The 26117-nt window shown below is 43.2% G+C and overlaps 1 protein-coding gene across 1 annotated transcript in view; it reads left to right on the forward strand.

Annotated features, from left to right (window-relative positions):
* KCNT2 (potassium sodium-activated channel subfamily T member 2) overlaps positions 1-26117 on the forward strand; it is a 1660679-nt gene that overhangs the window by 1606963 nt on the left and 27599 nt on the right. The window contains exons 26-28 of the mRNA XM_078650345.1: positions 9318-9419; positions 20515-20598; positions 23536-23664. Coding sequence (XP_078506471.1) covers positions 9318-9419; positions 20515-20598; positions 23536-23664 — 315 coding nt within the window. The remainder of the gene's footprint in view (positions 1-9317; positions 9420-20514; positions 20599-23535; positions 23665-26117) is intronic.

Below are 26117 nucleotides of genomic sequence, written 5' to 3' on the forward strand. Positions count from 1 at the left end.
GATATGAAGTTTCCCTGCACACAAATCTAAACATATGGGCTATTTTCCATTGAGAATGAAGTGTTCTCAATAAAAGACAGGGCATCCTGTTAACAAAACGGTCATGCAGGTGATTATATAGTGTTTTAAAACACCCATGAAAGATACTGGTAGGGCTGGTCTTGGTGGGGGGGAAAGACTTATTTTCAGCGACCGAACATTGAGTGTAGATGTGGGATGGGCAATGGAGACCTTGCTATGGGATTGAAGCGGAAAGGCTATATTGTCTGGGAGGCTGGGACAATGCAAGCGATTAGAGAGAGGAGTTATTCCCAAGTGGGTGTGAATTTCGTCCTTCATTTAATGTGTCAAGCACATAAATTTTGCACGCACAGTGAAATTATTTATTCAACATCCACAACGTGGCAGTACAGAGCTATTAATTAATGCCTTTGGAACGAAATTAGTTACTTTCTATGTCAATGTTCTCGCTAAAATATACGAGTCTCTGGACAGTTACGAATTTTGCCATGTTATCAGATATTACAACACCTGTTTTATAAAGGATTGTTTTTGATACTGTCTATAAGTCAAAGTATGAAAAGTCGTTAAAAAATGTGCAATGCTGGAATATTAGAAACTTTTAACTTTTGCCCCTCTTTGACATCAGCCATAAAACGTTGGGAGGCACACGCACAGAAGCACGCACACAGTCGCTGATTGCTTCGCAATACTAGGGGGGGTCGCGCTGGGGTGGGGGCCAGGGAATTAATAAAAATGAATAAAGATAGAAAACTTACCTGACCGCTGGGCAGCATCGCATCTCTTCTGGGACCTTGGCGCCTTCACTGGAGTGGCTACCCCGCCCTCCTCAGCCAATGATTGACACAGGCCACGGTTGATTTTTGCCCGCCTGCCCATTAGGAGAGCGACCCCCGCTCTCCTAATGGGCATGAGCCAACCAGAGTAGGCACAACTGCGCATGAGTGGACAGGGTGCAAAAATTGACCCTCCGTCCCCACTCATGCACACCTGTGCTGCTGCCTGCCCTTCACAATGCCTGCCAGTCAACGTGACACAGGACCGCCCACCCCCTTCAGTCTCTGATGGGGTGGGCGGTCCTGCGTCATGCTGACTGGCAGGCATTGTCAGTTCTCCCTCGGATTCTAGTTTGAACTTAAGTAAACTGAGTTTACTTCAGGTCAGAGACACCGAGGGAGCTGCGGGGGCGGGGGGGCTACGCCCCCACGCCCCAATGGACGCTCCACCCCTAGTCACGGTACAGAGAGTATAAGATATTTAGTACGTATGTCTGGTGAGACTAATTATACTGAACTGTTTCTCCTTTAGTCCGCATATGAAAATGTACATTCATGAAGGTTGTTATGTATATGGCCCATAACACGATCAAAGCCGTTACATTGATGGCTCTGTGACACCATCAATGTAAAGATGTATAATGAATACCAGTACATGTTGTTATGAAGACTGGCATACGTTGTCATGGATGTGTATCACCCTAATAAAATGTGTTTAAAAAAAAAAAAAGTGTAGATGGATTCCTGTTTTTGCCCATCCCCATTTAATATAAAAAATATTTCTCACTTGGCACTAAAGGAGATTTAGCGCTTTTCTCAATTGGACACATCTATTGTCTTCTTTTAAAAGACGTGCCAGTACCTGCATCACATCCCTTTATTATGCAGCCATTTGTTGATAGCCGTCTTACAATGAAGCACCAACAACACTGCAAAATTGCCAATTAATGTAAGTGGAAAGGTTTTGTAGGAGCAGCACGGAAACCGATGATGCAATGTAATGCTGGAACAGTATTTAGTGATACCATGCAAAGAGTAAAGTTAAAACTTGCCTACACCAGTAGTCATTGAAGCAAAAAAATAATATCGTACATAGAACAGACAAGGGGCGCCACCTAGCGGTCAGTATAAGTATTATTTGCCAACTTTTTTTATCATTTTCAAAACATCACAAATGTTGCTCTTTATAGTGGCTTGAAAAGCCAGTCTTCTGGGGGGCGTGGCTTGGACGGCAATGGAGACGGTCGTCTAGGTCCGTCGGCTCCACATCCCTGAGGGGTAAACAACCAGCCACACTGAACAAAACTAAACAAAAAGGACAAAACAAGGTGGGGGAAAGGTCTGCGCAACCGATCGACGAACGAGAGGTGAAGAAGCGCAACCACGGAGCGAGAAATGAGCTCTTGAGCCCTCCGGGGGTAAACAACAGCACGCAGAAACAAGATGGCGGTGTGAGGCGAGAAGGGAAAGGCGACGGAGCAACAAGCAGAAAGGCGCCTCTGAAGCACTACGACAGCGGTGCCCAGAGACCTCCCCCCGCCAACGCAATCTAGAACGCCGATCAGCCGTGACCTCAGGCACAACAGAAGAGCCCAAAGCTGACGGCTGCCCTGAACTAAAAAACTAAAAAAAGGGGGACAAAGAAAGAGAGATCGTCGCACAAAAGGAGAAGGAGCGGAGAAAGCGACCCAAACCTGCCCAGAAGCCGAGCCATCCCAAGCGCCGAGGGCCGGTGGCGAACAAACCGGAAGTAAGAGGGCTGCAAGGGCGCCATTGCCGGAAGTCTTCCCCGATTTCAGGTGGAAGGCGTGTAGGCAAGTGACCCGGAAGCGGAAAGACGAAAGCCGGCAGCCGGAAGGGGAGGCAGACAGGAAGACGGAGAAGAGCGATCGTCAGCAACGCCTAACAGAGAGGCAGGAGAGGGGAGGTGAGAGCAGTAAGCGACCGACACGCTAGAAGCCAAAGACCACGCACCGGAGGCACCGGAGGCAAGAGAAGGGAGGCCAGCGACTAAGAGGAGAGGTGCGCCGAGAGTCTAGCGGGTGCAACACAGTGAGGCACACAAATCCCCCAAGCAAAGGAACACGTCGGATATACCAACCAGGCCAAGCAGGGCAAAGAACAAACGCAGAGAATAAAACAGGGGCTAAAACTGGCACCCGGGGCTGAGCGCTGACTTTGAACAGGGAGAGCTGCGTTGAGAGAGCAGCGGGCGCAACGTGGGTGTGGCGCTCTGACGCCCCAAGCAAACGTCGGGCACATCCAAGACTGAGAGGGGGGCCAAACTGTCACACAGCACCCAGGGCAGAGGCGCGGGGTGCTGATTTTGAAGGCATCGCAGATGCACCACCCCTGTGGGGGAAGCGGATGAGACAACAGGCAGCGGAGTCAGAAGGGACGAAGAGAGCACCCCCCCCCCAGTATCCCAAGCCCGGGCGGCCATAAACACTCGCACCTGCAGGCAAGCATGCAACCCAGGGACCGCGCAGAGCAGAGTGGGTATTAAACCCCTCCGTAGTGCCAAACAGCTCGCGGGCGCAACCCTGAACATCTCCTCACCGAAGGCCGGAGGAGGTTAAAGAGCCAGTGGCCCGCAAGCCACGAACAGGACAAAACACACGCTGGCAGGACCTAAGGCAAAAACAAGAACAAGACACATCAGAGAGCCGAGCAGATATAGACAAGTCGCCCAACCACCTGCCCCAAAGGAGACAAACACACCAAAGGTGGCACAAGCAGGTGGGAGGCTGGTCAACATCCTATCAAGAAGGGGCATCCGAACAATGGCAGGCAGCGATGGGAAGCTGGCAGGCGAGCAGCAGAAGAAGCCAAAAATAGACAACCAAGGGTCCCCGTCCAAAGCAAGAGGCGAACCCGTCACTCTGGAGACCATCCTGCGGAAAGTAAACGAAGGCAACGAGGTGGGGAGAGAGACGAAACTCAAGCTAGAGAACATGCAACTTGAGATGGCGGCCATAAGAGCGGACCTTCACAAAACAAACACGAGAATAGAGGCCGCAGAAAGCCGAATAAGCTCAGTGGAAGACGAAACAAGTAAGCACACCAAGGCCATAGCAGAGCTGAGAACAGCCACAAATGCCGTACAAAAGCAGCTAGCGGAGAAGGACGACAGGGCAAGAAGAGGCAATGTAAGGATCCTAGGAGTACCAGAAGGGACAGAGGATAAAGCAGGCTCCTGTGCCGCCATGCTGGAGGAGATGATCCCACAACTCACAGGCATCACTTTCCAGAGAGGTTTCGAGGTACAAAAGGCATATAGGGTACCAGCAGGAAAACCGACTACAGGCAGAGGCCCGAGAGCAATAATCTGCAACCCACTGAGATTAAATCAGACGGAAGCCATCTTCTCCTTCGCCAGGAAGAATCAGAATCTGACGTGGGCCGGAAACAAGATAGTACTGACCCAGGACTACTCAAAGCCGACAGTTGAGTTAAGGAAAGGCTTCCTGGCGCAAAGAGACACTCTGCGTAGAAGGGGAGCCACTTTCAGCTTCATCAGCCCAACCAAGTTCAAAGTAACAGACAAATGGAAGACGATGTTTTTTGAATGCCCAGGAGATCTAAAACGATATCTGCAAGGTCCACCGGTGGAGGACATGGAGGAAAACAAAAGTCCAGGAGCAGCAAAGAGGAGCGCATCACCAGGATTGAGTGAACAATCAGAGTAAAAGACGCACGTAGAACTCCAGCAAGGGAACACAGAACAGCGCATCTACCTCACCACACAATGCCTAGATTAAAGGAACAGCCCCTGCAAGAGAGAGACTGGAGGTCGAGCAAGTGACCCTTGCAGAGAGGCGCACCAACAGCCAAAGAGGAAACCAACTCTACCTCAGGGATGATGCGAGCAGAGGAACTTTGTCGTCGCACACCCACTTAGCAAGTAAGGGAGGGAGGGGGGCGGGAAGGAGGGAGGGGGGGAACAGGGCGGGGGGGAAAAGGGGGGGGGTTCTATACATGGGCTTACTGACTATCTTTCTCTTCTCTGCATCTTTTGCATCTTTTACTTCTCTTTCATTACACTCACATCTGGTAGGAGCAAAGGCACGCACGAAGACATGAAAAGGCACACAGCACTGGGAACAAAAGCACCTAGAGAAAGGCCACCGGTACAGCGAACACAGAGCAGCATTAATGACGTACAATAGCCAGAATAGTATAGTGTCAGACATCAAAATAGTCTCCCTAAATGTCAAGGGGCTCAACAGCCCGGTGAAAAGGCGGAAAGTGCTTGAACATCTCAAGAAACTTAAAAGCGACATATATGTGCTCCAAGAAACGAGACTAGAAGAGGCAGACATCCCAAGAATAAGAGCCAACTGGATAGGTGAGGTGGTGGGATCTCCAGCTCAGAACAAAAAGAATGGGGTAGTAACAATAATCAGCAAAAACTCGAACCTATCAGTTGCGAACTACCAAGCAGACACCCAAGGCAGAACACTGGTGACCAGTCTCAAGAGAGCAGGAGAGACCTACCATGTCGCGAACATATACGGCCCTAACAGTGAGGATAAACAATTTTGGGAGGGGGTAGGAGCCCAGTTACACACCCTGCCACTGGACGACCTGCTGATCGTCGCCGGAGACATGAATCAAGTTCTCGACCCAGCGATTGACAAACACCCCAGCAAACGCCACTCAACAGCTAGCCCTAACATCCTTAAAAATCTGTGCTCCAAACTGAGAATGAAGGACCCATGGCGCCTAAGTAACCCAGACGCCAGAGAATATACATTCTACTCCAACCCTCACAACTCCTACAGCCGAATAGACTATATACTAATGTCAGAAACACACACCCACCTCATAGACCACACAGAAATAGGACCCAGATCAATATCAGATCACGCACACATAAGTCTATCCCTATCGGGCAGACACAACGAAAAGCCAACCCGCAGGTGGCGATTCGACGACGGCCTTCTCCAACACACATCAGCGAAGGCAGAGATGGAGACAGCGATTAAAGAGTACCTGTCAATCAACGATACACCAGAGACACCCAGAGAGGTACTATGGGATGCTCTAAAAGCCACCATACGGGGTACAGTCATGTCAATAAAGGGCAAAATGAACAAAACAAGGAACAAGAGAATAGCCGACCTAGAGAAAGAGATTAAAACACTAGAGAACAGCCACATTGCTAGATTAGAAGACAACAATACACTCACAAACCTAACTAAACGGAAGTACGAGCTCAACAGAATACTGAGCGAAAGAGCAGGGACCTGGATCAACAAATACAAATCAGTTAACCTATGCACTGCGAACAAAGCGGGGAAAAACCTAGCAACCTATCTAAGGGGGAAACAAAAACAGCACACAATAGGGGCAATCAAAGACAAACACAACAAGGCCCAAACTGCTAACAAGGACATCCTGGAGGTCTTCAGGGACTTCTATGAGGGCCTATACACAAGAGATGAAGCGCTAAAAGAGGACGGGGGCGAGGAACTTCTAAAAAACATATCCACACCCACACTAACAGACCAAGAACGAGACACTTTAGAGCTAACTGTAACGGAAGAAGAGATAAGGAAAGCTACGGCCAGTCTCAAGGAAAACAAAGCACCTGGACCAGACGGATTCTCAGCAGGTTTTTACAAACAATACCTAACCACGCTCCAACCCACAATGAAACAGGTATTTGAGGAATGCGTCCACAAAGGACGCATGACCCCCTCAATGGCTGAGGCAAACATAATAGTCATACCAAAGGAAGGGAAGGACACGACAGAGGCGAAGAACTTTAGGCCGATCTCACTCATAAATGTAGACTGCAAGATATACGCGAAGATACAGGCCAATAGACTTAATGCATACCTACCCAAGCTCATACACAACTCCCAGGTAGGATATCTCAAAAACCGCATGTCCCACGATAACACCAGACTACTATGCCACATAATTAACCACTCAGCCCGGAGTAGCAAAGCAGCTGTGATGATAGCCTTGGACGCCGAAAAAGCGTTTGACAGAGTCTCATGGCCCTTTCTAGATCGCTGCATGGGGAAGTTCGGGCTAGGACCTAACTACAGGAGGATGGTGACGGCGCTATACAACAGCCCCAAAGCGAGGGTGGTAGTAAACGGCGGAACCTCAAACATACTAAACCTAGGCAGAGGTACAAGACAAGGCTGTCCACTCTCACCTGGCCTCTTCCTACTGGCAATAGAACCGCTCCTAACAATGATAAGAACGAACGACGACATAGCAGGGGTCCCGATAGGGGGGGAAAAATTCAAGCTAGCAGCATATGCGGATGATGTTTTAATAATGACAGAAGACCCAGAAAGATCCATCAAGGCACTGACAGACACCATCGAGAGGTACGCCCAGGTCTCAGGGTACAAACTCAACAAGGACAAATCAGAGTGCAAACCTCTAAACATCCACACAACAAGCACAGTACTAGGAACGTCAGGCCTAACGTGGCAGAAAAAACCTATTAAGTATCTAGGCATCCTTTTTGAGAGAGACCTGAGAACGACACTAGAACATAATGAGCAAGCAACAATCCAGAAGATCAAGGACAAAGTAGACGGGTGGTCCCCCAAATTCACAACATGGTGGGGAAGGGTAGAAACAATAAAAATGATGCTCACACCAATGGTGAACTATATGCTAACAATGCTACCACTAACCAACACAGAAGACTTCCACAAAAAGGTAGACAAGATACTGAACAATTTCTTATGGAGAGGGAAGAAGCCCAGAATAAGCATGCAAAAGCTCAGACTATCAAAAGAACAGGGGGGTCTAAACATGACAAACTTCAAACGCTTCCACGAAGCGTGCATAGCCAGACAGGGACTGCATTGGCTAGACCCAAGACAGGACTACACTCCAGCGTGGCTATCACTTGAACAAGGGCTGCTAAAGGGCATGAAGCCCATCACCCTCCTCACTGCCACCAAACACCCAGCGATTAAAGACAACCCAGTCCTTAGAAACACAAAACGAGCTCTCCTGAAGGTAGACAAACTACTAAACACGAGCATCAGAGGGGGGCCTTTTGAATCCATCTGGCATAACCCCACCCTTAAATATAGGGGTAAGGTTCTAGACATGCACGTTTGGTACAGCCAAGGGATATCCATAGCCAAGGACTTTAAGAACAAGGGCGCGGACATAACGTTTGACACCCTAAAGGGGAAACACAACCTAAACAGCATAGAACTATACAACTTCCTGAAGATAAAAGTCGCGATAAGGAAGGCAAACCTCAACAGCCAGACACCATCGATAGTACAGCTCGCTACCAGCCTGAACACACTAGGACACCAGGTAGCACACCTATATAAGGTCCTTCGCCCCAAAAACACCAAACTTAATGACAAGGTCACAAACTTCTGGGGGGAGACAGCAGGGGAAGCACTAAGTGAGGGCGTGAAAGCCGAGCTATGGAGATCCACAACTAGGAAAAAGATAACGGCCACACTTAATCAAACGAAATTTTGGCTAGTACACAAGGCATACTGGACACCAGCCCGACTAGCCACCCTGGGTATTAGAGACAGCGATGTATGCTGGAACTGCGACAAAGAGAGGGGAGACTTAGAACACCTCCTACTAAAATGCCCAAAAATAAAGGACTTTTGGGGGAAAATCAGAATACTTATCCACGAGATCACAGGCATAGACATACAAATAGACCTCGCAAGCCTGGCCCTAGGTTTCACATCCCAGGCCATCACAAAGACAGAGGATCGTGACCTCATTGACCTTCTGCTGACAGCCGCAGTCAAAATAGTCCTAACTAACTGGAAGGACACATCGAAAGCGGCACCCCAGGCATGGCTCAACTGGGTCACGTTCCTAAGGGGGGCAGATAACATCACAGCGAAACACTCACCGAAAACGCACAAGCAGTCAACCATGTGGGGGTCCTTAGACCTCTACCTATCATCACACAAGCCGCCATAGGCGTTTGAACAAGATACAACTGAGGGCGTATGCTGAAACCTATGCGTTAACAAAACGCCCTGCACACCGCCTATCTCCTACTATATCTCTCTACTGTTCCCTTCGGGCCGGGGCGTGGGGCATAAGACGGGCGATCACAGAGACGTGACAAAATGTCAAGCTGCTGCTTGGAACATCAAATACGACGGAATGCGAACTATGGAATAACGAACTATCGAATAACCTCAAGAATACGGACTACCGCCCCCCCCCCCGCTCTCCCCCCCTCTTCCTTCCTCCTTTCTCCTCCTTCGCCTACTTTCTTCTTCCACTCATGTATAAGCCTTGTCCATGTATGTAAATATATATTTTTTTTATATACAATAAAGAATTTCGGAAATAAAAAAAAAAAAAAAAAGAAAAGCCAGTCTTCTTAACACACACATGTATTATCTCGTTAAGCGTTTAGGGGTTTAAATGCTATTTGCCTCAAACGTTAGTTATTTGGGCCTTGTTATATTGTTATATTTAAAGTTGAAAGGACAAATTAACAGAATACTTTCTAATCGGATTTTCTCTTTCTCTTCTCTACAGAAAGAGCGTGAAAAGGGTTCTAACCTGGCATTCATGTTCAGACTTCCTTTTGCTGCTGGAAGAGTCTTTAGCATTAGCATGTTGGATACCCTGTTATATCAGGTAGGAAAATGAACTATGAGGTTCCAGGATGGTGATTTTAACTCGTAGACCTCAATATCAAGTTGTGCGGAACTGGGGTCTGTTCCTCACACATGGAAATGCCACTCTCCTATGGTAGGATATTTACCGGGTACAATAAATATCTTGTATTCTGAGCTCCATAGGCACCAAATTCTGTAGTGGGCGTGCGTTTTCACTTATAGATGTCACCAGGTTTTTGCTAGAAAAATGTTAAGGGGAAAACAGGAGGGGGGGTGCGGGGGTTATAGGGCCACTCGAAATTTTACGTGTTTTCCATAGTGCATTTGTTAAGGGATTGACATGTTTTATCTCCATCCTTGAAATCAGTGACTATATTTTAAATGGCCCCAAGATTGAGTGGCAACCTTTTTGTAGCAGCATCCTGTTGTGAAACGTGTTTGCCATCTTTAAAGCTGTCTACTTCAGGGGTGTCCCTATTGGTCGAAGAGAATCAAATCCATGCTTCCTGTTCAAAATAACCATTGACTATGTATGTTAGTGCCTTCTTTGTATCTGTATGTGCATACTCAGGCATGGCTTGACAGAGATGGTGTCTGTAAGATATATTGCCACCATTTCTGTAAAATATACATAGGAGGAGCATGATTCTTTCGCTGGATGCTGATGGCTATTTGGTGCATCATTCCACATTTCATGAAGTGCTCCCATTGGAATTTATGAGTCAAAATGTTGCACTTGACTAGGCCACTCAATCATCAAACTGTAACATTCAGGGGCAGATTTACAAGCCCCTTGTGCCACTTTTGTGTCACTTTTAATATGGGAAAAGTGATGAAAAAGTGGTGCAAGGGGCTTGTAAATCTGCCCCTCAGTCTTTATTTCGTCTTTTCTGTGCAGAAACAATCCCTTTTTGCTATTTTTCCCAAAATTATATGATGGGGCAGACTTTAATGTGATAACCAGTATTTCTGCAAGCTTGTGTTTACATATGTTGGCACGATAAGAACAGGCCTATTGGCTTTGCCAATTCTAGTTCAATGAGGATATCCTCAAAATGTTGCCCTCGTGGGTCAGCTTTGGACATGCTGGTTATAGCACCCCTTTAAGTTAGGTGTCCGTGGGACACAAATCTATTTCTGATAAAAAAAAAAGAGTGTAATGGAGACAGAGTTTTGGGGACTGATCATCAAGGCATATACTATCGTGCATTTTTATTGTTAGGCATGTGCTAATTTGGAGCAGAGACTTATTTAGTCGAAGAACACACTGATAGGAAGTTTCCTCAGCGAATGGAAACATCTGAAATAGTTTGACTCATTTATTTCTAAAAAAAAATAATTAAATGATTAAATGCATTTACAAAGGTAATTTGTATTGTTCAAATCCAATGACATGACTAAACCATTTGTAGATAGTTATTGTTAGAGGCTCTATTTTTTCTAGTAAAATCCTTAATTATTTATTTTATCAATTGATCTATTGATCGATAGATCGATGGATTGATTGATTGATTGCACACTTTATTTTTTATTTTTTATTTTTTTTTATTTATTTTTTTATCCTCATTTGTGTGCATAGCTCCAATCTATCAATACCGAGAAGAAAACCACCACAGAGCGAATAGCCAGAAGGTCTTGTACTGTGCCAACTCAGCCATATAGCTGGTGAGGGATTTATCTATCGAGAGGTACGGTCAGTTCCCCTTTGGCACTAAATACAGCGACCACTCTTAGACTCGCTTAAGATGATACCTCAGTTGATAGAGCCCGAATCATCGAGACCCCCTTGAAATTTAGACTAATAGTCTTGATAGCCAAGGTAGGCAATGCTCACATTAATCATAGGACCTGGGGAAAAAAAAAAACAACAAAAAAAAAAACCCCAGGTAAAGGTCACGACTAACCAAGCATTGCCCAATATGCTCTAGTGTTCGGGTTTCCTACCCTGGCTAAGTCCAGCTTAGAAATTTGGAGGAGTGATGTTCGCCATTCATGCGCAGTAGGTGGTAAAGCGTCTTTCCAGTGTCTACATATCTCCCTACGTGCTGCAAGGATAGCATAAAATATTAATCTTGTTGCTGCATCATGAGTATTGTTTCTCAGACCAAAAATCACAAGCTTGAGGTCTATTGTAATGTTTTCGCCCACAGAATGCGACAACTTGTTTTTAATGACTTCCCAATATTCAGATAAACTTGGGCATTCCAAAAACATATGTGTATCGGTTGCTGCAACAAGCCCACATCTAGGACATGAAACTGGGCCAGTTAATGAGAATTTTGTTAACCTATGGGGGGAATAATATGCCCTATGCAAGGTGAAGAGATGATTCCGACGAAGCCACGATGGTTTAACTAAATCCCAGAGCAATGAACAAGAAGCACTCCAGAGCTCTTCCACTTCCAGCCCCGGCATTAATTCTGCCCATAAGTTTGTTGGTAGTTGAAAACTAATATCAATTTCATCTAATATTTTGTTATACCACCGGGAGATTTCTTTTTTCGCCACTGGGTTATCTAATAAGGAAGTTATCAAGTCACTGACACCACCTATAGGCTGCTTACAACGTCTCATTGACTGACCATAATATGTCTGAGCCCAGCTAGAAATCTGAATATATTTAAATCTTGACAACTCAGGGCCGACTTTGTTAATAAGATAGTCCCATGGGAGTAGAGCCCCATCCATAAACAAGTCGTCCCAACAGTTAATACCAGCTTCTAGTAGGGGTTTGTTTAGGGCGTCTGTTGTCCATAAGGGGGGGGCGGGTAAATTCCATATCGATGCCCTAGCTGAATAGTAGCCAATCTTAATCGCTTGTCTTATTTTGTACCAAGTAGATACAAAACCATTTAGAATTTCCAGTTTAATTTTTTTAAAGAATTTGGGGTCACTGAACTTAAACAAGAAACCGGAATGATTAACACCCTCACTAAGCAGTAGAGTAGAAAAAAGAGGGCCCATCCCACTGGATAGCGGAGTTTTAAGCAACATACGCATGTGCGATAATTGAAAGGCCCATGCCTATATTTGAATGTCTGGTCCAGCCAGCCCTCCCTTCTCCCTCCGTCGTCTTATTTTTTTCCACGAGATTCTGGCACTTTTGTTGTTCCAAATAAAACTAGTGATAGCACTCTGTAGCTTGGAAATTAATTTTGAATCAAAATAAAGTGGAATTGAATTAAATAAAAAGGAAACTTTCGGTAGGATACTCATCTTCACCAGATTAAGCTTTCCCAGAACAGAAAGCGGGCGATGAGACCAATCTCTCATGAGTTTCCTGCACTCTGTGGCGACTTTATTGAAATTGAGAGAGGCGATTACATTGATATCCTCAACTATATTCACCCCTAAATAACGAATTTGACTTTTAAATGTCCCATTATTATTAGTTCTGTTACAGTTCCAGGACATTGATTCTGTCTTGAGAGCATTAATCTCATACCCCGAAACTTTCCCAAATATATGAGCCTGTTCAATTATTTCTGGGTACGCCTCTTCGTAATCTGTAGAGAAAATCATAATATCGTCCGCATAAAGTGCCACCTTCTTATCCCAGCCACCATAAATAAAGGGTTTAATGAGTGTGTTATCTCTAAGGATCTGAGCAAATGGCTCTATATATATATCAAAAAGAAGGGGGGACAGGGGACAACCCTGTCTGGTTCCTCTCATGATCTTAAAAGGTTCTGTCAGGCCTCCATTAATTAGTAAGGAAGCAGAAGGGTTACGATATAGAAGCTGAATTGTCCTCCGAAATCCATCTCCAATACCAAAGCTTTTCAAGGCCTCCGATAGGTACAACCAATTCACCCTATCGAAGGCCTTGGTGGCATCTAGAGTGAGAACAACCAGTGGAATTTCTTCCTTGATAGCAATATCAATTGTACCAATCAATTCGTATGTAAGCTCACAGAGCTGTCTCCCTTTTATAAAACCCTTTTGGTTCGAAGCTATTATATCCGGAGCTATCCGCCCCAGCCGGTTTGCTAAAATGGAAGTAAAAATTTTATAGTCGGCATTTAGTATAGAGATGGGCCTGTATGAGCCACAGTCAGAGGCGGGTTTACCAGGTTTCAAAATTAGGGTTATGACAGCACTGTTCCATGACTCCGGTGGTGTTTTCCCCTCTCTAAGAATTTGGTTAAACAAAGTGACTAGCACTGGTGAGAGTTCCGAAATAAGTTTTTTATAAATCTCGCTAGGCATACCATCTGTGCCAACCGCTTTTCCGTTTTTTGATTTCTTTATGGCCTCCTCCACCTCTGCTATAGTTATTTCCCCATCTAAGTAGCAAGATTGTTCTTCTGTTAGGGAGGGAAGAGGTATGCCCCCCAGCCAATTAGTTACGTCACAATGATTCGGCCTAAGATCGTCTTGATAAATGGTTTCGAAGAACTCTCTAAAAACTGCTCTGATTTCCTCATCTCTAGAGAAAGTACCTTCCGCTGAAATAACTGAACAGATGTTGTTTCGTGCCCGGTCAGATTTTACTTTCCAGGCAAGTAATTTACCTGCCCCCTCGCCATATTGAAAATGGGCGAGCTTACTTGCTTCCCATCTCTGCATGACCCGCTTCTCCAAAACTGCTGACAATGAAAGTTTCAGCCTGCTCAATTCTGCTTGTTTGAGGGCAAAAGTAGGATTTTCTGTGGGATCAATGTTATCCATATCGTTTTGTACTCTCAAAACGTCTCTCTCAATAGAGGTAACTTCTTCTATATATTGTCTACTGCGGAAGGCTACTTTATTCTTAATGAGGCCTCTTAGAGTACACTTGAACGCATCCCAAATAGTCCCTATTGGAGCTGAATCTTTATTAGTACTAAAAAAATACTTTGTCTCTGATTGTAAGAATACAATATCCTCTGTTGAAGAGAGGAGAGATCTATCAAAGGACCATGTTTTAATGGGAGATGTTGTGGCTAATTTTAGTACTAGTTCAATTGCAGAGTGGTCAGAAAGATGTATTGGGGTATATTGTATTGAAATTGTATTTTCAGCGAAAGCTCTACTTATAAGAATAAAATCAATTCTAGACTTGTGTCTATATTTATGATTCCTAAATGAAAATTCTTGCCTTTGACCCTCTTTAAACCGCCAAATGTCTAAATAGTCATATTGACGCATCAAACCTAACAGGCAGTTCCTAGATTTAGAAGTTATTTTCTGCCTACTGTTAGGGGTTTTATCTAAAAGTGGATTCAAAGTAATATTAAAGTCCCCTGCTATTATCACTGGGTCTGGGAAACTAAGCAAGTTGTTAAATAAGGTTTCCAGTGTTGAGGGATCATCTATATTAGGACCATAATATCCCACGAGTGTTAATTTTGTGTCCCCTAATTCTACTGCCGCTATAACCCATCTACCTCCGGTATCTACTTTCTGCTGCTTAACTTTGAATATGACAGATTTTCTGAAAAATATCGAGACCCCCCGTGTGTTAGAACTTTGTGTTGTAGAGATTGATGATTCTATCCATCTGTTCCTACGGACCAAGTCAAGTATCTCACTCTCGACTAAGTGAGTCTCCTGGAGGATGATGATTCCTGCATCAGTGTCCCGAAGGTACTGCATGATTTTGTTAGCTCGTGGTTTGGTGCGGAGACCATTAACATTCCAGGACAATATTTTTAATTTACTCATTAGGTTGTACAATTGAGACATTTATTAGGGCTGGCTGTGACAGGACGATGATAAATGATTCAAACGAATTGTTACTTCGCGTCTGAAGATGAGAAAATAAAAACATAGTGTTGAAGAAAAAGCTATTTACATATAAAGATTGGAGCTTTTTACTAATAGTGTGATTTTGCCCCCTAACCCCCCCGTGCCCACCCCAACACCCTCCCTGGGAAAACCCCGTACTCACCACCCGGAAAACTTCCGGAAGTAAGTGCTCCTAGCTCTTCCCCGTCTCATCACCTCGTGCCCATACTATATTAGAGGTGACTCGCCAAACATGGCTGTGTAAATCGTATATTTGCATTCGTGAGTTATTTTTATATATATATTTTTTTTTTGATGCTTTCACCCCCCCTTTTATTTTTTTACGGTTGTTGTGTGTTTTTTTTTCCCTGTATTTGTTTATTTATTATTGTTTTCATTTGTTCTTTTTTATTATTTCGTTTGAATTTCGACCTTAGGGCCTTAGGGCATTTCAATGCACTTCTCCAATACTTTTGCCTCCTCTGAGTCTAAGTTTAGGGGTTAATGGCGATACTTCTTCTCCAAATATGAAACTTTAATCACTCTCCTTGCTTCTTATTGCCAAAGGCTAGCAAGAGTTCATCTGCGGCTTGCACAGACCTAATATTGTGCATTTTGTTGTGCAACATGACTTTAAGGGATGCAGGGAACCCCATTTGTACTGTGGCACCAAAATTACGAAAAGCGTCCATTCTTTTACCGAGCTCCCATTGTTTATCCAAAGTAAAGCGGGACAAGTCTGAACGGATCTGAAAGTTATAGCCTTTATATGTTTGTGACTTCATTTTAAGAGCCTGGTTCAAGATATGTTCTTTAAGTGAATAGGTGTGAAAATTTACGAGAATTTTCCTAGGCTTAGACCGTTGGGGATTGAGCCTGAAGGGGTCCCGGTGTATACGTTGAATATCCGCTGCTAGCTCCTCAGTGGATTGAGAGAGATTTAAAGTTTCTTTCAGAAGAGTGATTATGTAACTCTTGATGTCTGCGCATTCAGCCCCCTCCGGAATATTCAAAATGCGTATGTTACTCCGCCTTGCATTATTTTCTAACACCTCCATTCTTTCTGAGATGGCCTGGTTTTCTTTCCTTAGTTTAACAATGTCCTCCACGGTGCCCTCAGCTCTCATTGATATTTGCCCCACCGTCTCTTCTAAGGCTTGTGTTCTTAAGGTCAGATTACCTAATCTCTCATCAAGAGATTCACAGAAAGTCCTTATCTCTTTCTGATTAGAGGCTGATTCAGCAAAGCCTTGCTTAATTTCTGCAGACAATTCCGCAAACATTCTTTGTACTGAGGCAGCTGAGATAGTGACCGCACTTGAGCCAGCCACATCGCATAAGTCTTGATCTTGAGGAGTTACCAGAGGGGCTTCAGCAAATATATCAGCCTCATAATTATCTGCAGTGTTAACATTGGCGTTAGAAATCTCAAGAGAATTCGCGCCATCTACCGGAAAAATAGAAAATAACGAATCACCCCTTGCTTTTAAGGTATCTATTGTGTCTGTTGTAAGTTGGTGGACAGAACTCTCCGCCTCAGATTCTCTCTGCGAGCTTAATGTACTCCCCTCTAATTGTAGTAGTGTTGTGTGGGGCAGATCAAGATTAGCGGTCTGATTACCCTCTAGCTGGTTGGGTTCCATAGTCTGTGATTGCACACTTTATGTTAGACATCTGTTGTAGTTTGATGCATTGTAAAGAACTCAACACCACGGCGCTCCGTGCTATAATGACCCTGTCAATGCATCTTCAATGAAACACTACTATTGTGGGACTGGAATATCCTTAGGCATGGCTTTTAGATGGCACTAAAAGGTGTGCAAATATCTTTAAGTCACATTCTGTAAGTTAACTGCAAAACTGCATTGAAATACAGAATTGCATACTTTTTTTCTAGGCAGATTATGAAGCTGTAGACCTTACTCGCACAGTCTTTGAATATTTATGTGACCTTTCAGAACCATATTACGATAACATGTAATTTCAATAGGCAACCCAATTTCTCTAAAAAAAAAAAATCAGGCTAAACTGCAAACTCAAGACTGGTGGTGGTGGATACGATCAAATTTTCAGTATATTTATTTACGAACAAATTGATTTTGATTTCGACATATGGTTGATAAGTTAATAGAAAAAAAGTTATATACTTTTAAAGTCATGGAAAAAAAAACTAAAATAATTATTGTCCTGAACTTTCAGATCTTTCAGAAAACAGTGGGAAGAGGAAGAGTCATTAAGGGCTTAGCCCCTCTGGCAAAAATGTTTTAATAACCTGCGACCAGCGATTTTCAGTGGATGGACATGCATGGGACGTATTGTTTGCAAGGAGCCACAGCAGTTTTGGCTAGTTGCCCTCACAAAGACAGAAAAATGTGGAACCGTTGTATTTCTCGGAGGGAATCGTTTGCTTGCTAGTGAAAAGCAGACCCTTTGGAGATCAATCGTTTCATTTTAGAAATAATGTTACCATATATTTCTATCCACATGTCATCTGTGTCGTTTGATCATCAATAAACCAAATATCCCTAGACTGGTGTTACACCACTCTGCTGGAAAAGAGGGTGTGTAGTGTGTGGATTCATTCTGCATTGGCTGGTTATTCTATCTAAAAAAAAATGTGTTCTTCTGAAATATCATGTATGCTATTTGTATGCTATTCAGTACATGAAGACGAGAAGGCTTAGGATGAATTGTAATATTTGTAATTTTCATGCATGGTGAGTAGATTCTGAGATGCAAATGCAGAGACTAATATGAAGACGTCTTTATTTGGGCAGATTATAGATGAGATGAGAGTATGGAGATCTGTCTTTCTTGATAACTGCTTTGCTGATTTTTTTTCCATTATGGTTGCTTGTTTTTTCCAGTCTCTTTTGAGACGTAAGCGGGCAAATTTATCAAATGTGACGCAACGCAACAAGACACCTTGCTGTGATGTGTTGAGGGACAGGGACAGTTAAAAAATGTGCCATGTTTAGCATTATATTGACAATTCCTGTCCTCTACTTGCATTGGTCCACTATGTGCTGCCTAGCACCAAAGCAGGCACCCATGCACTCTGGAGAAATAGTGCCTTTATTGTGGGCAGGATTGTTTTTGTGCATGAAGGTATACTTTCCTGCACAAAAACAATTCTCAGTTTTTTTTCTCTTTTTATGTGTGCTGCAACGTGCAGCACATGTACAAAGAGGAAATAATGAGGTGAAGTAAGCATATTTCTCCGTGTTTTGCCTCACCTGGGATGGCGTAGCATTTTGACTTATTCCCAGGTCTACCACTCATGGTAAATCTAGGAAAATGCCAGAATCCATGGGTATATGCATGGGAACATGCACGCTCCACACATGGAATGCCTCCCTGGGGCAGAGTAACACAAGGCAGCGACTTGCACTGCCTTGCTTTACTCCGATTTACCAAGCTATGCAGAGCCACACAAGGAGGCCTTGTGCTTGGTGAATCTCATTCTAGGTTTTGCATCGCCCTGCGTCCTCATGCATGGCGCAAGGGCAACACAAAACCTTTGATACATCTGGCCCGATTTTCCCATTGTTTATAACTTTCCATTTGCATTACACCGTTCAGTGTGGCCAGAATTGTAAGGCTGTGATCCCAATTACTTTGTTATAGGCTTTGCATAGCCATTGGTGGAATTAGCTTATGGCCAAAGTATATAATATTGATTCCCATCTTACATCACGTATTATACCATTATTTTGTGTGTTCACCAGGCTTTAATGTATCGTACACACTGACAGTTTCTCTGCCAGTATTATTGGTTTGGTCATTAGTGGTTCTGAATGTGAAATAGCAGGAGTATATACATGATATTCTTATATGACAGTCCCTTGTTCCATGCAGTTTAATACTGATTTTCCTGGTTGTACCGAACAGGAAGAAAGTGTGTAGCAATGTCCACTCGAAAACAGGCAGATGGCCTGAAATACTTGACCAATAGCCAAATATCTCAGCCAGCCTAGGTTCTTCTGTCAGAAACATGGTCATTCCCCAGACTTTAAATAGAGCATGGGATTTACAAGGTTGGTAGATGGGATATTGACCACATTTTTGATGGGGTATCCTTTCTGTAAAACACTAAGGGGCCCAATAGGATGGCGGGCGGATCGCCACAACTGGCCTGGCGGGGGCGATCCACCCGCCATCCTTGCTGCAATGACCCCCAGCCATATTAACATGGCTGGGGAGTCCGCCGCGGACGGAAAGACCGTCTGTCGCTTTTCCGCCCCGGTCGCCTTGCGGCCGGGAGGGAAAAGAGTTTATATGGTGGCGGTGTCTATCAGACACGGAAAAGCATGCGGTCTTCAATTTGGGGGGGGGCGTTGCAGGCCCCCATGGTGAAGGCAAGGTGGGGGGTGCACATGGGGGGTACCTGTGTGCATTTGCATACACAATGCGGCAGGCACCGCGTGGTGCCTGCCGCTTTGTGTATGCAAATGCATAACAAGCATTTTTAACATTGCGGTGAGTGCTGGTGTAAACACCGCCCGCCGCAATGTTAAACATGTATGATGCGCCCACCACTGTGGCGTGCGCATCCTAATACCCCCCCACGGGATCCCCGCCCTTATGGTGGGCGGCCCTTCCCCCGATGGGATGGCGGGCGGACTAAGTCTGCCCGTCATCCTAATGACCCCCTAACTGAGTTTTATAGGCTCATACCATACTTACCTGTAATAATAAAAGTATTACAGTAGTACCTAGGGACAAACTAATCTCCCACTTATTACAAAAGTTATACTATTGACCTCTATGCCATGTTCCTAATCTTGCACCATCTGCACCAATTTAGCCATGCTCACTTTTCCCTATTGTAATTTTACCAAATTATATCCTAATTCAATAGTTATTGTTGAAGATGTGCCAAACTTCAGTGTTATCTTTAGTTAAATGACTCATGACACCAGTGACTCCTCCTTTGTTGACACTAAGACAGGTGACAACCCACACTGTGAACCACCATCACCTGTGTAACATTATCTTTGGAACATTACCTAGCAAAAACCTACATTAAACCCATATTTGGTAGCTCCTCCTGATTGACTGTACAGATATCAAGTGACAGATGGAAGTACCTGCATAGAAACCTTTGCTGAGTATCAAGTTAGACAAGGTTGCGCAGCAGGTATGCGACTAAAGCAGATGAAAAATCAATACTAAATTAAGGAGAAGAGAAGCTAGGAAACACTGCATAGAAATGTTGGAGAACAGACTAGATCATATGGTATAGTGGGTATGGGTAAGGGCTATTGGGGAAAAGGTACATTTATATCAGAAGAGTGTATGATAACAACATTTAATTTACTTGTAGGTTTTGAAAACTTACAGATGAAATTTACTACCTTTTTGCACTTCTTATTTGTGCACTCAACCACGTGTTTTCCTTACAGTCATTTGTGAAGGATTATATGATCTCCATTGCACGGCTTCTTCTCGGATTAGATACAACACCTGGATCTGGATTTCTTTGCTCTGTGAGTAAAATTATCAATATATTAAAATGTTTTCCTGTCAATTTATTTTGTGACTGTAATAACAGAGTGAATTAATGAAGCGCCAAGAAGTTGGAATGATGCTCCAGTATTGTTAATTCACATAACTCTCATCTCTACACTCACCTGTATATCAACTTTCAGGAGATCTAAAGATTCTACAGGCTGAACCAGCTGGCCAAGGAGGGAAGGGAAAGTACCAACAGGATGAAATGCTAGGGCTTTGCAAAAAGAACATGAGAATAGAAACAAGAAAAGGATACCAGTTACACAGTACCCTTAATATTAAATACAAGATTAAAAAAGAATATAAGTGTTACAGACTTTTTGCAAGGGTTGAAATCACAACACACAGCTATGAAAAGCTTTTGTCTAGGAACTGTACCACTTCCATAGTTTGACAACGCTAAATTAAAACAGTCCCAATACAGACTGAGTCGAGGTCTATAACGTTTGACCTGTAGTTAGAAAAGATTGAAAAATGAGATCATCATATTGAACTGTCCATATTGGACCTTAACACACGAATCCACCTTCACAGTTGGGTGCCAACTGGTGCATTTGTTAACAGTCATGCTTGGATTGAGAAGAATCTATGAAAATAAGATTCAACCTATACCAACATCAGTCGGCAATCTCTGTATACCTTAGGCTCAATCGAGCTTTGGAAGACTGTTTTGGGGAAACCACTTCAGCTACTCCTGACTTGTCTCTATTTGCAGAACAATGCATCAACATATGTAAGTGAATTCATACATCATCTGTTTTCTGTGAAGAGACTATACATAAAATCCAGAATCAATGTTGTCCTCACTTAACCCCCAAAAGGGTTAGATTCTCACATGGTATTGATAATACTTTCAGTCGCCCACACCCTGAAATGACTGCATGGATTTCTGGTAGACTAGAAAAGCAATGTGTGCCTTGTGTTGCCATTTTAACCTCTGATACAGGATGGGGGAGTTTATTATTGTGTAAGTATTTACATATACATTTATTGTTAACAAATATTGTGAAACACCATGTTGAACTAACTCTGACATCAAAAGTAGGAAACTACCACACTACATCAGATTCAAACTAAAACTAATCTATATCTAGGCTTACATGGTGTCTTTTATAATGCATATACCTCTTTTGTTGATGTATATATTGGCAAGGTATATATATGTGGAGCTAGGCATAGAAAGTGTATACAATATTTTGACTAAAATAGTAATCACAATTGTATTCCCTAATCAATATTCCGGACCCATACGTTCCACTGCCAGGGCCCTAAAAACCACATGCTTTAATAATGCGTCTATGTTCCACTGGGCAAAAAGAGAAGATGCACAAAGCGTCACAGATAATAATACCCTAAAGATTGTTTGCACGTTTCCTTCCATCAACATTAAGATCATTGGGCCTAATTCACAAAGGCCTATCCTATCTTTTAATGGGAGAAGTTGTCTGCCCGACTTCCAATAAAATTGGAGTTTGTTAATCGCAAACAAATTGGTAAACTTACACAAAAGAATAACTTTACCCTTGAGAATCCGGCCCTAAGGCATTTAGGTTTTCAAAAATGTTGTGGTCATAAAGCCTGGCAATCACAAACTTTCATGATTTGAGCCAGCAAGATACAAAATGACAATATGACAGGTACATTGAGGCCCACATTCTGAAAGGTGTCACACAACGCCGTGCAGCACCCAAAGAGTCAGTGCTGCGTTACATGACAAGAGAGAACAGGACAGCACAATATTCTTAGACATATGTCTCTCTCCGCCCTTCGCCCTAGCGCTGGCCTTGATTTCAGCTGCTGTGCACCTGGCACACTTCTTAGCGCCACAGTGCTAAGGAATGTGCCGGAGTCTACCGTAGGCTTTGTACAGGAAGGGTAACCTTCCTGTACAAAATTCTATGGCTAGACAAGTTTAAACCTGTTCCTATATGTATGTTTGGTGCACAGTGTAGCACACATGCAAAGTACGAAAAGAAAGGATAAATTAAATTCTTTTTCCTTTTAATGCTTGCTTTCCAGTGGTGTAAATGTTTTGCACTAAACTCTGTCCACTAATGTTAATGTTTTAGCATTAAAAAGCATGGGTGGTTGCATGGGAGCGCCCATGTAACTTCCCCTTAATGCAAATTAATGCAAAGTAGCATTTTGCACTGCTTTGCGTTACTTTTCCATACAAACCAAGGCTATAACCAATTAGCGCTGGTTTGTTAATCCTTACAAAAGTAATGCTAACCCGATGCTAAACCTTCGTGAATCTGGGCCTGAGAGTCACAAACAGCTCTATGATCAACGATTTACACTATGCAAATAATTGCAAATCTGTAGAAATCAGGGCGTGATGCTGGGGCCCTTGTTTATTTGATATCGACTCCGAAATGCAGTGGCATCATTCACAAATCAAAAGCTGCCCGCGAGAGACAGCTTTCACTTTGTGTATGTAGTTATGGGCAATGTGGGGCAGAACGCAGTTCAGTGGACCCCTGCATGCTCTCCCTCATGTCTTTCCCATCATGCAAATTTTTGAAAGGCATGGGCAGTCATTTCTAGCATTGTGCCTCGCAAAGTCTATTGTTGCATTTACAGCCCTTCCAATAGAATTAGCAAATTCTGTCTTGTTACTGTGCATGACTCAAGGTTTTAGGAAAATTATCCTGAATCCATTTTATGCTGCGACAGATTAGAAAATCCGCTATAGCACGAAATAGGCCTCTTTAGTAAAGGGTTGATGTGCAAAAATTGTTTTGTGACCCGAGACTAAGGGCCTTATGTAGTGAAGCATTTTCCCATAGACACAGAATGGGTTAAACCCTTAGAATGGGTTAAACCCTTTGATACATCTGGCCATTAGTGCATTTGGTGCTACAACTTTATTATTAGCCCAATAATCCACTTTAATTTCATTTCCTTTGCAGATGAAAGTAACAGATGAAGATCTCTGGATCAGAACATATGGTAGACTCTATCAAAAATTATGTTCTTCAACTGGGGATATTCCCATTGGAATATACAGAACGGAATCACAGAAGCTCACAACATCGGAGGTTTTATTTGTTTCTTTTTCTTTTATTATTAGCTTCTTGATGAAGTACAGTGAAATGAATCTATTATTTCATTAGATCAAGGTATATGTGACAAATAATTTTTTGAGGGACTAATTTAAGTCCACTGGTACTAACACTGGTCTTATATGTAAACTATGTTGTAGAAATACATACAATGTGCCATATATTGCTGTTGTACATTGTTTTGATTTATGCCCACACCTATCCTTCATTGTGCATTATTAAGAGCCTCCACAAACATCAACCACTTTTTCGAAGACTTTTAAGAAGAAGTAGGCATAAAACCTAGCTACATTTGGCACTTCAAACTAACTAAATCTCAACAAGGTAATCTATATGAAGACTTTCATATCTATCCGGCATTAACATCCTTAATGTGTTGATTTGTTTGTGAAAATGTATAATTTGTGAACTGCTGCCATTGGCTTTAAATTTCAACATTAAGCAAGTATCCAGATAACTCACTTGAATACAATATTGAGCATTACCTATCTTATTAACTCTATTATTTCTTTTTTTACTTGTTTACAGTTTCTTTTGGAAAATCCATATTTACTACTAATCTGCCCTTATATCTCTCATATCTGTCTTGCATGCCAACCGCGTCTCTCTACTCCCAATAGAGGTACACTGACTTCCTATTAAGGCCAAAATCAAATTTAAACTGGGTTGCCTAGCTTGCGAAGCAGTTCACTCAAAGGGGCAGATTTATGTTGGGAATGTGCCACGTTTGCGTCACGCAACTGTGGCGTAAACGTGGTGCATCCCTACGACCCATTTACAACGTGACGCATCTAGGCAGATGCGTCACGTTGTAAAGCCCTGCGCCACTTGAGGGCGTTCCGGCGCAGGGTGGGCGTTCCGGGGCAGGTGCGCCTCGCAAAAGTGGCTGAGTGAAATCTATAAGATTTCACTCAGTCACTTTCAGGCCAATGCTGCGTCAAAACCCTGCGCCTGCTTGAAGCAGGCGTAGGTCTTGACGCAGCATTGTAAAGATGGGGCACCCCTGAGCCTTGCTGGAGCTGTGTCGCGCTTGCGACGCACCTCCAGCAATGCATCACCTTTATGGCACAGATGCGTCACGCATCTGTGCCGTTTTTGCCCCATGGTGCGCCGCATTGTAAATGCGGCGCACCATGGGTGGCGGAGCAGCGGCACAAAATAACTGGCGCATCCCTGGGGATGCGCCAGTTATCATAAATCTGCCCCACAATCCCTACCTACCTAGCCAATCTACTTAGGACTTACGGAGGTTTGAGCAAGCACAGGAGCAAAGACATTCTTCTTCCTGAGGTCCACTTATTTAGAGCCTCAACAGATTTACATTAGTCATTCTCTGCACATACCTATCTCATTTGGAACACTTTACCTGTAGAAATTAAGATAAAACCTACTGTTCAGTCCTTGATCTTTCTTCTAAAAACTCATCTCTTTAGACTGAGTCTAGAACATTGACTCTCTTGTAACATAGTTGCTGATGCTATGGTGTGTCTCATGTCTAGCAAAATACTATGCATAGATAAACATGAAAACTTTTACCACATAAATAAATATAAGCATTTCTTCTTTTAACACGTGCTTCAAGTGGCATTATTTTTTGGCTCAAAACCGTGTCTGCTGTTGTTAGTAGATAGAGTTTTATGTCAAAAACCATAGGTGATTGCATGAGAACGCCCATGTATCACAAATGGAACTCCCTTTTGATGCAGAGTAATGCAAGTAGCAATTTGTGCCTCTTTGCATTACTTTCAGGCAACTTTTCAGTGCAATACAGGCTTTGCCCTGGAAAGTAAATACAAAATAAAAACAACTTTTAGTGATGGTTTGCATTACTTTTGTGACACAACCCAAGCATAAAATATTTGTAAATCTAGCACAGTGTGTCATAGAAGATATAGTCTTTTCCACAATTTCAGGATTAGCAATATTTAATCCTAAAAGTGAGGTGGATTGAAGGGTATTTAGTGAACTTGCATATTTCATCAGTAAAGTATTAGAATAGGTAAATCTTCTTTCTGGGTTCCCTCTGCTTCAAAGAATTGCTGCAGTCGCTAGACATTTTATTTTCTGTCTACAGGGTAAAGATGACTTGAAATAGTGGATTGCTTCACCAATAGTGCAGATAAATAATCAGCTAAGATGCGGTCTACACTACACACTGAGATTGTGGAATAAGCCCACGACCAAGGTATTAGGCTTTGTGAAAGAGGGTGAAATATATTTTACCACTTTATGCCTCAAAATTAATGTATTTGAGATAAGAAGGAATTCACAAACATTCCAAAAATAAAACTAAGATTCTTAATTCCCCATCAAATGGCCAATGACACCAAGTCTTCATCTACGTATCGATTAGGAAAGGTAGTGATGTCATACATACAAACCATGGGACACTGGTGATGGAGTTCTCCTTAGATTTGGTAAAACATGAA

Source organism: Lissotriton helveticus, chromosome 1_1, assembly GCF_964261635.1.
Source record: "Lissotriton helveticus chromosome 1_1, aLisHel1.1, whole genome shotgun sequence".
NCBI lineage: Eukaryota > Metazoa > Chordata > Amphibia > Caudata > Salamandridae > Lissotriton > Lissotriton helveticus.